Source organism: Nomascus leucogenys, chromosome 18, assembly GCF_006542625.1.
Source record: "Nomascus leucogenys isolate Asia chromosome 18, Asia_NLE_v1, whole genome shotgun sequence".
NCBI lineage: Eukaryota > Metazoa > Chordata > Mammalia > Primates > Hylobatidae > Nomascus > Nomascus leucogenys.
This window is the reverse complement of record NC_044398.1, coordinates 24,174,837-24,190,178: the sequence shown is the minus strand read 5'-3', so window position 1 is coordinate 24,190,178 and position 15,342 is coordinate 24,174,837. Positions and strand designations below refer to the sequence as shown.

General features: G+C 42.2%; 2 protein-coding genes across 4 annotated transcripts in view; one reads left to right on the top strand and one right to left on the bottom strand.

Annotated features, from left to right (window-relative positions):
• The window catches only part of ADK (adenosine kinase), a 581,536-nt gene extending 581,171 nt beyond the window's left edge, over nucleotides 1-365 (bottom strand). The window contains exon 1 of one of the 2 annotated variants that reach the window (XM_003271274.4): nucleotides 210-365. In XM_003271274.4, the coding sequence (XP_003271322.1) occupies nucleotides 210-274 (65 nt within the window). In that variant the 5' untranslated portion in view covers nucleotides 275-365. The remainder of the gene's footprint in view (nucleotides 1-209) is intronic. The other variant, XM_003271273.4, reaches the window with a different exon arrangement.
• Nucleotides 366-523: 158 nt separating this feature from the next.
• The window catches only part of AP3M1 (adaptor related protein complex 3 subunit mu 1), a 28,720-nt gene continuing 13,901 nt past the window's right edge, over nucleotides 524-15,342 (top strand). For both annotated transcript variants that reach the window (XR_004026812.1, XM_003271267.4), the window contains exons 1-3: nucleotides 524-795; nucleotides 13,084-13,359; nucleotides 14,701-14,872. Coding sequence is in view for 1 of the 2 variants with exons in the window: in XM_003271267.4 (XP_003271315.1) it covers nucleotides 13,087-13,359; nucleotides 14,701-14,872 (445 nt within the window). In the remaining variant the exon portion in view is untranslated. The remainder of the gene's footprint in view (nucleotides 796-13,083; nucleotides 13,360-14,700; nucleotides 14,873-15,342) is intronic.

Genomic DNA, 15,342 nt, shown 5'->3' with positions numbered 1-15,342 from the left:
CACCAGACAGGCGGCCACTCGGCCAAACTGAGAGAACGTCTGGCAAGGGGTCGCGGCCAAGCGGGCAGCTCCCCGAGGGGCAGGTCCTGCACGTTGGCCCCAAGCTGGCAGTGAGAGACACCACCCAGCGCCGGGGCCGTGCAACCCCACGTGGGCCCTGGCTTGCTTGCAGCGCCGTCACCCTCCTCCCCAAGTCCGGCAGCGCTCACCTCAGCGCTTGCGGCGCCTCCACCTTCAGCTTTTTGGGCTTCGGCTCCTCCTCAGCAGCTGCCATCTTCGCCCTCCCACCCCACTTTGGCTCTACAGCCCACCTCTGCCATCCACTCTCTGGCCCCGCCCCCTCTTCACATCACCGCCTTTTCTCCAAATCCCGCCCCTCCAGACTCCGCCCATTCTGTGCCTCTGTCATCCACAATCATTGGCTCTATCTCTCGGCACCGACAGCGAATGCCCCGCCCATTCCTGACCCCGCCTCCCCTACCATAAGGGACCCCAGACTGAGTTAGGCAGCAGATGACCGCCTGAATCTAGATGGTGAGAAGCCCACCATTTTTCTAGGCCCTGGATGATGTAGAAGATTTAGATACTAAGCCTCAAGAGACGTCTTTCCTCTCATTTACGGTCTTCCTGCATATTTAATATTTCTAATATGGTAGACAGAGTCGGTGTCTTTGAAGCTGTTAATCAGGCAATCTCCTGGGCACTCCAGCTGCGGGTCCTCGCGGCCTTCTCGGCTTCTTCAGCTTCGGTCGGAGAGGACCCGGCGCCGAATCACTGACTGGCACAGGTGTCGGGGTGAGTGTGAGGGGCGGGAAATCTGTGGACTGGGGACAGCTCCAAAACCCGGGAGTAGGCTGAATAGCTGGAGCCCCTGACTCCAATCTGGGCTCTAGGAGCGTCTTTGGTGCTGTGGGCCAGGGCCTCTTTTCCCCCCCCCACTCCCAGCCTTCCGGGCTTTCTCGCCAGCAAGGCCGGAAGGGAGCGATCCACCTGCAGCTCAGTGTTTTCAGGCGCCTGAGCCCCGGAGGTCAAGCTTACTGGGTTCCCCCTCTATAGTGAGCTGGAGTACAGACGGCAGGAATCTCAGTCCCAGGTTTCTGCTTTGGAGGACAAAACCCCAAACGGACCTGAGCGGACGTCCTGTTAGCGGGTGGTGCCTGGAAGAGCCTGGGGTGTGGAATGCAGTGAGAAGGGTGTTGCAGTTCTTCAGGAGAGAGGTAACGGGGTTCTAAGCTGAGCAGGTGGCAGTGAGTATGGAAGAGTGACGGGCGATGTGGCTGTTTGTATTTGGTAGATTTGTTTGAACCTGACGCTTACAGCCTTATGTGATTAAGAAGATGGCGCCACTGACAGGAAGAGGAATTTTATGGAGTTTGAGTTTTATCGAATTTGAAACTGGTTTACATGGAGATTGTAGAAAGACTTTAAAAAAAAATTGTGAGAATTAAGCCCGAAAGACTTTCAAGGTGAGACCCAAAACAGATGAAGTTTCATATAAAAGGGTAGGAAGTATTTTTGTTTAGGAGAAAGTTATCAATGACATAAAATGCTGCAATGGTCAGAGGAGGAAGCTGAAATCAGAATAGGTCGTTGGATTTTATAATTAGAAAGTCATTGATCTATTTGAAAGAGATGCTTTAATAGTAACTAAGGAAAGACAGGAAGTGTAGACAAATCCTTCATTATTTGGGCATGAAGCAAGATTATTGAGAGTGGCAAGATGGGGGAAAGTTTGGGGTTTGTTTTAAAGAATACAAGATACCTATTTGGGGGCAGGAAGCAAGCAACTATTTGAAGATTCAAGAAAAAGTCTTGTCTCCCAGAAGAGAAGGAAAGGAATGGGATCAAGTTACAAGAGAAAGGATTAATTTGGGAAAGACAGAGGGACACTTTCAATTGACACTATAGGAGAAGTGGAGTGGCTCACGCCTGTAATCTCAGCACTTTGGGAGGCTGAGGCGGGCGGATCACGAGGTCAGGAGTTCGAGACCAACCTGACCAACATACTGAAACCCTGTCTCTACTAAAAATACAAAAATTAGCCAGGCGTGGTGGCACACGCCTGTAGTCCCAGCTACTTGGTAGGCTGAGGCAGGAGAATCCCTTGAATCCGGGAGGCGGAAGTTGAATGCTGAGACCTCACCACTACACTCCACCCTGAGCGACAGAGCCAGACTCTGCATCGAAAAAAAAAAAAAAAAAACAAAAAAAAAACCTTACGTATCTTTAGGAAAGCTCTCTTTGCAATAAGATTAGATTTTCTTTCTTAATCTTATGATTTTTATTTCTAACCATTTAATATAATATACGGCCAGGCACGGTATGGCTCATGCCTGTAATCCCAGCACTTTGGGAGGCTGAGGTGGGTGGATCACGAGGTCAAGAGATCGAGACCATCCTGGCAAACATGGAGAAACCCCATCACTACTAAAAATACAAAAATAATCTGGGCGTGGTGGCACGTGCCTGTAGTCCCAGCTACTCGGGAGGTTAAGGCAGGAGAATCGCTTGAACCCAGGAGGCGGAGGTTGTGGTAAGCTGAGATCGCCCCACTGCACTCCAGCCTGGCAACAGAGTGAGACTCCGTCTCAAAATAAAAAAAAAAAAAAAAACCAATATACTATGGGCACATAGAGTGCGATGGCTCACACCTGTAATCCTAGCACTTTGGGTGGGTGAGGCGGGAAAATCACTTGAGGCCAGGAGCTGGAGATCAGCCTGGGCAACATAGCAAGACTCCATCTCTACAAAAAATTTAAACATTAGCCAGGCTTTGTGGCGCATGATTGTAGTCCTAGCTACTCAGGAGGCAGAGGCAGAATGAGGCAGAAGAATCACCTGAGCCCAGGATTTCAAAGTTATAGTGGGCTATGATTGGTCCACTGCACTTCAGGCTGGGCAACAAAGCAAGACCCTAACTCTTAAAAAAAAATACATATACACATACGCTATGGGAGTTCTTTGCAGATTTAAATATTTTTAAGTAGCTCAGTACTATGTCAATTCATGAGTAGCACATGGTATTTACAGAGAAGAGGACTTCTCTCTCCCTTTGGAAATGACCTCTCTCCCATTACACAGAGAAGGAGAGCCATCATCTGCCTGCAGTCAAGTATACAAACCTTCCCTTCAATCTGAAGAGTAGAAAGTGTTCCTTCTCCTTAGAGAAGGCAAACTCTTTCACCTAGTCTGTCCGTAGCATCCTCTCCTGCTGTGTCAGGGTCCTCTTTCCGTTTTTCCCTCTCTCCTATGTCAGCTTTTCCCCCTCTGTTCACACCTTTCCTTCAGCATTTAAATGTATTCTTCCTTCACTTTATAAACTGCTGCATTTATTTTCTTGTCTTTTCATCCTCTTCACAGCTAGACTTCTTGAATCTACTCTACATATCTCTATTTTTTTACACTTCTTGCTATTTATTTCCCAGCCCACTGCAATGTCTTATTTCTAGCATTCCACTGAACTACCACTAAAACTCCTTTTTTTGAGACGGAGTCTTGCTCTTGTCACCCAGGCTGGAGTGCAGTGGCACAATCTCGGCTCACTGCAACCTCCGCCTCCAGAGTTCAAGTGATTCTCCTGCCTCAGCCTCCCGAGTAGCTGGGATTACAGGCGCCTACCACCACGCCCAGCTAACTTTTGCATTTTTAGTAGAGACAGGGTTTCGCCATGTTGGCCAGGCTGGTCTCGAACTCCTGACCTCGTGATCTGCCGACCTCAGCCTCCCAAAGTGCTGGGATTACAGGCGTGAGCCACCGCACCCAGCCCACCAAAACTACTTTTACCAAGATCACCAATGTCCTCTGTGTGTTAAATCATGCATTCTCAAAGCAGATAAAAACTGCTTCTTGTGAGGTGAAAAAAATATATGTACTGTTTTTATGTATAAAGCACAAATACATAAACAGAGAATATTCTGTGGTATTAAAATTTTATGGTGATATTAATTAGCTTCATTTAATTATTCCACATTTCATAAATCATAACATCTGGTACCCTTAAATATATACAACTATAATTTGTCAATTTACAGTTGAAAAAGCAAGAATAATAAAAACTTTTATGGGTGAGGAATTTGATTGGCAGGGTGGTGAGAAGATGGAGTCTAAAAGGGCTCCTTAGCAGGCGTTAAGGAAAAGAAAGTTTAAAAAACACCCTTAAATCAACAGACATTTTCATTTCTTTTTTGTTGTTGTTGAGATGGAGCCTCGCTCTGTCATCCAGGCTAGAGTGCAGTGGTGCCATCTCAGCTCACTGCAACCTCCACCTCCGGGGTTCAAGCGATTCTCCTGCATCAGCCACCAGAGCAGCTGGGATTACAGGCACCCACCACCACACCCAGCTAATTTGTTGGTATTTTTAGTAGAGATGGGATTTCACCATGTTGGCCAGGCTGGTCTCGAACTCCCGAGCTCAGGTGATACAATCCACTTTGGCTTCCGAAAGTGCTGGGATTACAGGTGTGAGCCACCACGCCCAGCTGACATTTTCAATTCTCGTAGCTTAACCTCTTTGTGCCATGTAACAGTATTTACCACTCCATTCTTCTGGAAATACACTAATATGCTATAGTTGCTAAAAACCACCCTGCTTTTTTTCTTATGACTCTTCAGTCACATCTTGGTCATTCTTTAGGTCCACTTCCTTGACCCACCTGCTACTCAAATGTTGGAGTTCCTGCCATAAGCTCTCTTCATACTATGCACATTCTTTCTTTTGTTTCAATTCTCCTTGTGATTAATTCCCATTAACAAAAAATCCTGATTACTTATAATTCTGATTCCAATCTGGCTTCTCTAAAGCACCAGAAGTGTATATATAATAGTTTTTTGAATATATTTATTTGGGTCAGTTATATCCAGAATTGGTCAAATTACACAGGACCAGGCTAAGTGACACATCTCTCTCCTCTCCACACACCCCCTCCTCCAAGCCTAAATGTGTTTTAGCACAAAACCTAAATGTTTCTCTTATCTTTTCACTGTACCCCATCTTCATAGTCAAGACTCTAGTCCAGGCCATCACCACTCATCTCCCAACTGGTGTCACAGTGTTCAGTTACCGGTTATCCAGTTTCCGCAGTGTAATTAGTATGAGCTTTCTAAAAATGTAAATCGGATTGCATGATTACCATTAAAAAAATTATAAAATGACTTTACATTGCACTAAGAATAAAGTCCAAACTCCTTAACACGTTTAGCATGCTCCATGAACCAATCAGTCTCTGCTTACCTCCTTCTCCAGTTTCATCTCCCCTCTTCCCTCCACCTTCCATATTTGCTAAATTTATACTGGATTTATTTGTCTTGTGTTCTCTCTTACCTCTAAGCCTTGTAGATTCCCACAGCACACTATATTTCCTGTATCATCGTGGGAATTACATCTTACTGTATTGTCTTCTCTGCTGATCTCTAAATGCTGTGAGTGTAGGAACTCTAATTTTGTTTGTTCTTATATACCCGGTGCCTCAAAAGTCTGTGTTGAATGAATATGTGGTCAAGATATTGGCTGAGAATCAGAAGAGTAGATGCTTTTCTGGTCTCATTCTCTCAAGTTCAGTATAGGCCCTTCTGTGCCTCCATCCTATTATATATGGAAGGAATACATTTTTGTTTTTAGACACTGTCTTCCAAGAATATTTTGACTATTGTAAATGCATTGCTTGCGAATTACCCAGGATGATTATAAAATGTTTAGTAAAAAGGATTTATGATGTATTTAAGCTGCAGTCAAAGCTCTGATGGGTCTGCCTCTGAACACAGTTTCTTCTAGTGGCTTTTAAATAAGCTGGGAGAATTCTGTTTTATGACTCAGAAGCCACTAGGAACAAAAAGATGGTCGTGGTAATAATGAGTGTGTAGTTTTCTCAGAAAGTTTATTAAAATAATAATTAAATAACTGCAGCTACTAAAAGGATGATAAATAGTTAAAGAAACAGGCTAATTTACACTGCAGCGTGGTATTATTTAATTGTTATATGCATTAGACCTTGGTCATAATATGGATAGAAGAAGTAAGCTTTCTTTTCCTATTATAGAAGGTTAAGATAGGTTTTAAAGCTAAGCACAGTCAAGAACTTACAAGTATTATGCTTTCATCTCAGCACTAAGCATAACAACAATAAATCTAGGAGGCTGGTTTAACTTTCTGTATTCTGAGACCTGAACTACTGCCAATAAAAACAACTTCGGTGGAAACTTTCCTGGAAAGAATTTTTCACCAGCTTAAGAGGATGAGTAGAGATCTGGCCCTAAAATAAAGTAACTACAAAATCACTTGCTTCCAGAACAAGCAACTCTTTCAGAGTGTATTGTGGCAAAGGAGCACTATAAATCCTTGTGAACTATACTTTCAGTAGGATGAATGATTTTAGATAACCTGTGTCAGTGCTTTTAAATCTAACTTCCACTCTAAATAATTTATTAAACTTCCTCAGCATAACAACTAGAATGTGTGTTGCCTCCTAACTAAACAGGAAACATATTTTACCTCCTCCTCTTAAATCATAAGCTAGGCTGGGTGCAGTGGCTCATGCCTATAATCTCAGCATTTTGGGAGGCTGAGGCAGGCAGATCACGAGGTCAGGAGTTCAAGACCAGCCTGGCCAACATGGTGAAACCCCATCTCTACTAAAAATACAAAAAATTAGCCGGGCGTGGTGGGGCATGCCTGTAATCCTAGCTACTCGGGAGGCTGAGGCAGGAGAATCGCTTGAACCCAGCAGGCGGAGGTTGTGGTACGCGGAAATCATGCCATTGCACTCCAGCCTGGGCAATAGAGCAAGACTCCGTCTCCAAAAAAAAAAAAAAAATCATAAGCTAAAGCAGCACATTCATGTACTGTTCAATATATTAACTACTAACCACATATGGTTATTTAAATTTAAATTAATTAAAATTAAAACTTCAGGCTAGGCTTGGTGGCTCCCACCTGTAATCCCAGAACTTTGGGAGATCAAGGTGGGAAGATCACTTGAGCCCAGGAGTCCAAGACCAGCCTGGGCAATATAGGCAGACTTTGTCTCTACAAAACAAAAATTTGAAACTCAGCTGAGTGTGGTGATGCACGCCTGTAAGCCCAGCTACTCAGGAGACTGAAGTGGGAGGATCGCTTGGGCTCTGGAGGTGGGGGTTGGAGTGAGCCAAGATGGCGCAACTGCACTCCAGCCTGGGCAACAGAGCGAGACCCTGTCTCAAAAAAAAAAGCCGGGTGCGGTGGCTTACGCCTGTAATCCCAGCACTTTGGGAGGCTGAGGCAGGTGGATCATGAGGTCAGGAGATCAAGACCATCCTGGCTAACATGGTGAAACTCCATCTCTACTAAAAATACAAAAAATTAGCCGGGCGTGGTGGCAGGCACCTGTAGTCCCAGCTACTGGGGAGGCTGAGACAGGAGAATGGCATGAACCTGGGAGGCAGAGCTTGCAGTGAGCCAAGATCGCGCCATTGCACTCCTGCCTGGGAGACAGAGCGAGACTCCGTCTCGAAAAAAATAATTAAAATTTCAAAAAAATTGAAATTCAGTATTGGGTACATTAGCCACATTTCAAGTGCTCAATAGCCATGGGTGTAGTGGCTACCATATTAGCACAGATAAAGGACATTTCCATCATTGCAGAAAGCCCTGTTGGACAGTACTGTATTAGAATGTGTTCCTAATAATTAGTCTTTACGAGGCAGATAAGAGCAGGAGCTCAGAATTCAGCTGGATTTAGGTTTGAATCCTAGCTTACTGCGTGATCTTAGGTAATTGACCTAACTTTTCTGAGATGACATTGTCTTTTCTGTAAAGTGGGGATAATAGTAGTATTTATGGCATAGCATTGTGAAAATAAGATGAGATAAAGTGTCTAGCATAGTGTCTGGCCCATAATAAGTACTCAATACATTTTAGATATTATTAATTCATTTATTATTTGTTATCTTTAATGAATAAAACACTTTGAATGGGGACTGAGTACAGTAGCTTCACTTTGGGAGGCCGAGGCAGGTGGATCACTTGAGGCCAACATGGTGAAACCCCATTTCTACTAAAAACAGAAAAACTAGCCGGGCGTGGTGGTGCACACCTGTAATCCCAGCTACTGAGGAGGCTGAGGCACGAGAATTGCCTGACCATGGGAGACGGAGGTTGCAGTAAGCAGAGATCACACCACTGCACTCCAGCCTGGGTGACAGAGGGAGACTCTGCTCAAACAAACAAGCTTTGTTCCCGAGTAGCTGGGATTACAGGCGCACACCACCATGCCTGGCTAATTTTTGTATTTTTAGTAGAGACAGGGTTTTGCCATGTTGGCCAGGATGGTCTTGAACTCCTGACCTCAGGTAATCCACCGGTCTTGGCCTCCCAAAATGCTGGGATTACAGGCATGAGCCACTGTGCCTTTCCAAAAATAACCACATTGAATGGGGCCAAAAGATTAATTTTTTGCAAAGTCCGTATGTGACTCACCTGAAGTGCCCAAATCTGAGTCTGCTTGTGGATTACAGTGCTCCACTTGAAGTCATACATTATATATTTCAGATGCTGATTTTATTCCAAGAAAAAGGTGTAATAATAAAAATTTAGTTGCAGATCATGTGGTTGGATATTCCTGTTTCATTTAAAAAATGAAAATGAAAAGTTTATCAGCTAAGATTATAGTTAAAGTCAGCAGGTTCTGTATAGTAAGTCTAAGTATTCTAATGGCACTTATATTAATACCCAGACAGAAATACAAGACACAAAGCAAGACTACTAAGCAAAGCATCTGACTAGATAAAGTAGAAAAATTTGGCAGGTTCCAACCCTGAGATGTCAGAGTTTATTGCTAATAACTCAAGTTGATTGCTTGGCTAAACAGAGGGCTTTAAACAAAGGAATTTTTTGATTCTAATTAAACAGGAACCCTAAACTGTTAACAGTATTCGTACTTTATTAATACAATAATTACTAAAACATATCTTAGTAACTAGTAGTATTTACTTGATAACTACTGAACATGTGTTGAATGGGAAGAGGAGATCATCACCACATATTCTTTAAATGTCAGCTGCTTTCATAAAAGAAAGGGTTGATGTTGTTTTCTATGTCAACAGAATCAAATGAATCAATTCTGGAAAGTCTTCCTTTCCTCTTTGGAATTTATCTTCATTCATAGAAACTGTATTCATAGGTTTTAAATTCTTTCTTCTTAGACTGTAGTACTATTACTTGGAATGATTGAGCCACTAGACTAAACACCTGACACTGGTGCTTATACACGTAAAAGATAGGAACAAGGTAAGATAATTAGACATTTTTCCATTGTCCCCCATATTTCAGGGACAATAAACTTCTTATAGGAAGCATAACTAACACTCAGAAAAGTATGCAAATCATAATGTAAAGCCTAATGAGTTATCATGGAAGGAACACAGCTTGTAAACATCATGCAGGTCAAGAAATAAAACATTGGCCGGGCGCAGTGTCTCACTCCTGTAATCCTGGCACTTTGGGAGGCTGAGGCAGGTGGATCACGAGGTCAGGAGTTCAAGACCAGCCTGGCCAACATAGTGAAACCTCGTCTCTACTAAAAATACAAAAAAAAAAAAAAAATCAGCCAGGCATGGCGGTGTGCGCCTGTAATCCCAGCTACTAGGGAGGCTGAGGCAGGAGAATCTTGTGAACCCGGGAGGCGGAGGTTTCAGTGAGCCGAGATAACACCATTGCACTCCAGCCTGGGCGACAGTATAAGACTCCATCTCAAAAAAAAAAAAAAGGGAAGAGAAAAAAAAGAAATAAAACATTACCAGCACTCTAGGAGATCAACCCCATGGCCCTCCACTCTCCATAAAGGAAACCATTTGATTTAACGTAGATTAGTTTTGCCTGTTCTACAGCTTCATATAAATGGAATCATACTGTGTGTATTCTTTTGCATCTGGCTTCATTTATTCAACATCATATTTGTAAGATTCGTTTGTATGTATATATTCTTTGAGTAAATGTCTTTTCAAATCCTTTGCCCATTTTTTAATTGCCTTGTTTGTTTATTTATTTTTTTATGTTTTAGAGGCAAGGTCTCCCTCTGTCACCCAGGCTGGAGTGCAGTGGTGGGATCATAGCTCACTGCAGCCTCAAACTCCTAGACTCAGGCGATCCTCCCACCTCAGCCTCCCAAGTAGCAGGGACTACAGGGGTGAGCCCCTATGCCTGGCTAATTTTTAAATTTTTTTGTAGAGACGGGGTCTCAAACTCCTGGGCTCAAGCAATCCTCCCTCCTCGGCCTCCCAGAGTGCTAGGATTACAGTTGTGAGTCACCACACCTGGCCCTTCTTATTATTGAGTTCTTTATATTTTCCGGATAGGGGTCCCTTTAAGATATATGGTTTCAAATATTTACTCTCATTTTCTGGATTTTTGCTTTCTTGATGATGTCCTTTGAAGCACTGAAGTTTTAATTTTGATAGACTCTAGGTTATCTATTTTTTATTTTTCTTGCCTGTACTTTTGGTATCATATCTTAAAAAACATTGTCTAATCCAGAGTCAAAATCTATGCATATTTTTTTCTAAGAGTTTTATCATTTTGGCTTTTCCAATTAGGTCTTTGATACATTTTGTGTTGCTTTTTGTATCCAATTTCATTCTTCTGTATGTGGAAATCCAGTTGTTCCAGTACCATTTGTTGAAAAGGTTGTTCTCTCTCCAACTGGTCACCCAGGTCTTAGCACCCTTGTTGAAAAATCAGTTGACCATAAATGTAAGGGTTAATGTTCTGTTGATCTGTATGTCTGTCCTTGTGCCAATACCACATAGTAGTTTTGTAGTAAGTTTTGAAATCAGGAAGCACGAGTTAACCATCTTCGTTGTTCCTTTTTTAATTCAAATATATATATTTTTTCAATCTTTTTACATTCTATATATTTTTGTAAGCATCCCCCCAATTCTGTTTTCATAGTAAATCAGACTGTAGATGAAGCATTTCAGACCTTTTGTCAATCATGTCAAGTGTGAGGAGAAGTCTTCTGTAAGTCAGCCAAGTATTTCAAAATAAAAAGCTTTTCCAAAAGTAAAGGCAGAAGACCCCGCGTTGAAGGCACTGGTCAGCACAGGAAGGCTTGCAAAGATGTGTAGGGGAGTCCACCGGTTACAGGTGTAAGGTGAGTTTAACCTACGGCGACCAGCTGGCCAGGAGCGCCCCAAGGCAGATGAGGACGTGGGGCTTGGGTGCACGGCCGCCTGCAGCCATCTCACCCCAGATCCCGGCTCAGGAAACGCAGACTCGGGCTGGGGTGGATGTGTGCGCCCCAGGGCCCCGGCACCCAGGGGACCGAGGGCTCCTCCCAGGTCCTTGGAACGGCAGAGTGGCTCCCAGGAAGGATGCTCAGCTGCAGGTGGGGGTCCCTGCTCCCAAGCGCCCTGGCCGGGGAGGGATGGTGCACTCTACCCCGTTCGCTCCTGTTGTTCCTTTTCTAGATTGTTTTGGCTGTTGATCTTTTTCAATTCCATATGAATTTTAGGATTAGCCTGTCAAATTCCACGAAAAGGCAGCTGGGATTTTTGTTGTTGTTTTGTTTTGTTTGAGATAGAGTCTTGCTCTGTCACCCAGGCTGGAGTACAGTGGTGCAATCTTGAGTCTCAGCTCACTGCAACCTCCGCCTCCTGGGTTCAAGCGATTCTTCTGCCTCAGCCTCCCGAGTAGCTGGGACTACAGGTGCATGCCACCACACCCGGCTAATTTTAGTAGGGATGGGGTTTCACTGTGTTAGCCAGGATGGTCTCGATCTCCTGACCTCGTGATCCACCCACCTCGGCCTCCCAAAGTGCTGGCATTACAGGTGTGAGCCACCGCACCTGGCCTTTTTTTTTTTTTTTTTTTAGTAGAGACGGAGTTTCTACACGTTGGCCAGGCTGGTCTTGAACTCCCGACCTCAGTTGATCCACGTGCCTCGGCCTCCCAAAGTGTTGGGATTATAGGCATGAGCCACTGTGCCCAGCCTGAAATTGTTTTCTTTATTTCATTTTCAGGGTTTTTTTTGGGTTTTGTTTGTTTTTTTGTTTTTTTAATAGAGATGAGGTCTCACTATGTTGCGTAGGCTGGTCTTAAACTCCTGAGCTCAAGCAATCCTCCTTCCTCAGCCTCCCACAGTGCTGGGTTTATAAGCATGAGCTACAATGCCCAGCCCATTTTTAGTATTTTATAGCTATAGTGGATAGAAATATAATTGATTTGTATATTGACTTGTATCCTGCAAGCTTGCTGAACTAAATTTATTAGCTCTAATAGGTTTTTGTGTGTGTGTGTGTGTGGATTCCTTAGGATTTTCTATATACAAGATTGTATCTTCTACAGGTACAGTTTTACTTCTTCCTTTCCAATTTGGAAGCATTTTGTTTTATTTTCTTACTTAATTGCCTTGGTTCAAACCTCTAGTACCATGTTGAATAGAAATGATGGGACAGGACATCCTTGTTAGGTTTTGTTATTAAGGAGAAAGTGTTCAGTCTTTCACCATTAAATTTAATATTAGCTGTGGAGTTTTCATCAGGTTAAGAACTTTTTTTTTTTTTAGTTAGGGTCTCACTTGGTCACCCAGGCTAGAGTGCAGTGGCGCAATCTTAGCTCTCTACAGCCTCGATCTTCCTCCTGGGCTCAAGCAATTCTCCTGCTTCATCCTCCCTACCTAGGACTACAGGCAAGCGCCACCATGCTTGGCTAATTTTTGTATTTTTTGTAAAGATGGTGTTTTGCCCTGTTGCCCAGGCTGGTCTCAAACTCCTGAGCTCAAGCAATCCGCCCACCTCAGCCTCCCAAAGTGCTGACATTACAGGCATGTGCCACTGAGCCTGGCTAAGGAAGTTTGTTTTTGTTCTTAAGTGGCTTTCTTTGTTTTTTTTTTTTTTTTTCCGTAAAAGGCTGTTGGATTTTGTCAAATGCAATTTCTGCACCTTTTGAAATGATTGTTTTAGTTCTTGTTGTATATCATGTTGATTGATTTTTGTATGTTGAACCAGCCTTGCATTCTTAGAATAAATCCCACTTGGTCAAGGTGTGTAATCTTTTTGTATATGTTAAATGATATTTAACGTATAATAAATTTAAACCTTTCTTTGCCCCAACAGAAAATGATCCACAGTCTATTTCTCATAAACTGTTCCGGTGACATATTTCTAGAGAAGCACTGGAAGAGCGTTGTGAGCCAGTCTGTCTGTGATTATTTCTTTGAAGCTCAAGAAAAAGCTGCTGATGTTGAAAATGTACCACCTGTCATTTCAACACCTCACCACTACCTCATTAGTATCTACCGGGATAAGCTCTTCTTTGTATCTGTCATACAGACTGAAGTGCCACCTCTCTTTGTAATTGAGTTCCTACATCGAGTTGCTGACACTTTTCAGGTTGGTTATCTGTCATACCTTTCTAACTTAAATGACCCAAGTTAGCTGAAGGTGAGACGTGATTATATTATTTAATTACCCAGGTTTTGATGTTTACTGTCTGTCTCTCTCTGTTTAAGCATAAATTCATAAACCCTTTTCTATGTGGTATACAGTTACACACATGGCTGCTCTATTCACTGTTTTTTATATGTATTACAGATTACAGTTGGCTCTCCATATACATGGGTTCTGCATCCATGAATTCACCCAACCTTACATGGCAAATATTTGAACAAAAAAATCGAACTGAACATGTACAAACTTCTTCTTCTCATTATTACTTAAACAATACAGTATAACAAATAGTTACATAGCATTTACACTGTGTTAGATATTACAAGTAATCTAGAGGTGATTTAAAGTATATAGGAGGATGTGTATAAGTTATGTGCAAATACTATGCCATTTTATGTCAGGGACTTGAGAAGTGTGAATTTTGGTATCCACAGGGGATCCTGGAACTAATTCCCACAAATACCAAGGGATGACTGTATATCATCGGGAAACAATAATGCCCTCCATATACAGTTCTCTTAATGGTCTCAAGATTTGCATTGGTTATAAACTCTTCTATATTTACATTTTATTATTTTCTGTTGTCTTGCTGAATATACCAAATAATTTAAGCTTATCTATATGTATTTTGGGATAGTTAATCAGGGTGAATGAAGTTTATAGCTCAAATTCCAATTTAATGTTTCAATACTTTCTGGTATAATATGTAATAGGAATTAAATTCAATCTAGAAATATCAAGAAAATATTGAGGAATAATATTAGGACAATAGAGGGGTTTTTTTTGTTTGCTTGTTTTGTTTTGTTTTGTTTTGTTTTGTTTTGTTTTGTTTTGTTTTGTTTTGTTTGAGACGGAGTCTCACTCTGTTGCCTAGGCTGGAGTGCAGTAGCATGATCTCGGCTTACCACAACCTCCGCCTCCTGGGTTCAAGCAATCCTCCCGCCTCAGCCTCTCAAGTAGCTGGGACCACAGGTGTGCACCATCACACTCAGCTAATTTTTGTATTTTTAGTAGAGACAGGGTTTCACCACGTTGGGCAGGCTAGTCTTGAACTCCTGACCTCAAGTGATCCACCCGCCTCAGCCTCCCAAATTGCTGGGATTACAGGCATGGGCCACCATGCCCGGACTATAGAGGTTTTTTTCCCCTGCTCTGTTTTACATTATGTTCAGCATCTTAAGCAATGAATTATGCTACTCTAAGTTTATTCTTCAGAACAAAAAGTATTTAGCAAGCCTTTCCTTGTGCCTTCCATTGTGTGATATTTTGTGTGTATTTTGTCAGGACTACTTTGGTGAGTGTTCAGAGGCTGCAATTAAGGATAATGTGGTCATAGTATATGAACTCTTAGAAGAAATGTTAGACAATGGATTTCCACTGGCTACCGAATCTAACATTTTGAAAGAATTGATTAAACCACCAACAATTCTACGCTCTGTTGTCAACTCTATTACAGGTAAGATGAAAACATACTTTGCTAGTAACTGAGCAATTAAAACTTTGTAAACAACTCATTATTGCTCATGATCTGACATATTATTAAGGTAGTACAATTTGGCCATAATTAAAGTTACTGGTAAAGTTAAAATGGATGTACTATATATTTATTTTCATGGAAAGAGGCTAGACCTTAAGTGAAAAGAACTTTTGGTTATTACTCCTTTTTTTTTTTTCTAAAACACCACAACAATATTATTACCATTATTTAACACTAAATACTAAGACTGAATAAATTGTTCCAGTTAGTCCTAAAGAAGCCAGTATATGAGCCCACTTAGAAGAGAATTTAGTCCATTTATAGACTGGCATTTTAATATTTAAAATAGCATTACATAACTGCTGTGCTGCTACTCCACAATTACTAGAGAATAGAAAATTTAAGATACTTAACCACACAGTACTACAATCTCCTCCAAGTCTTTGTTT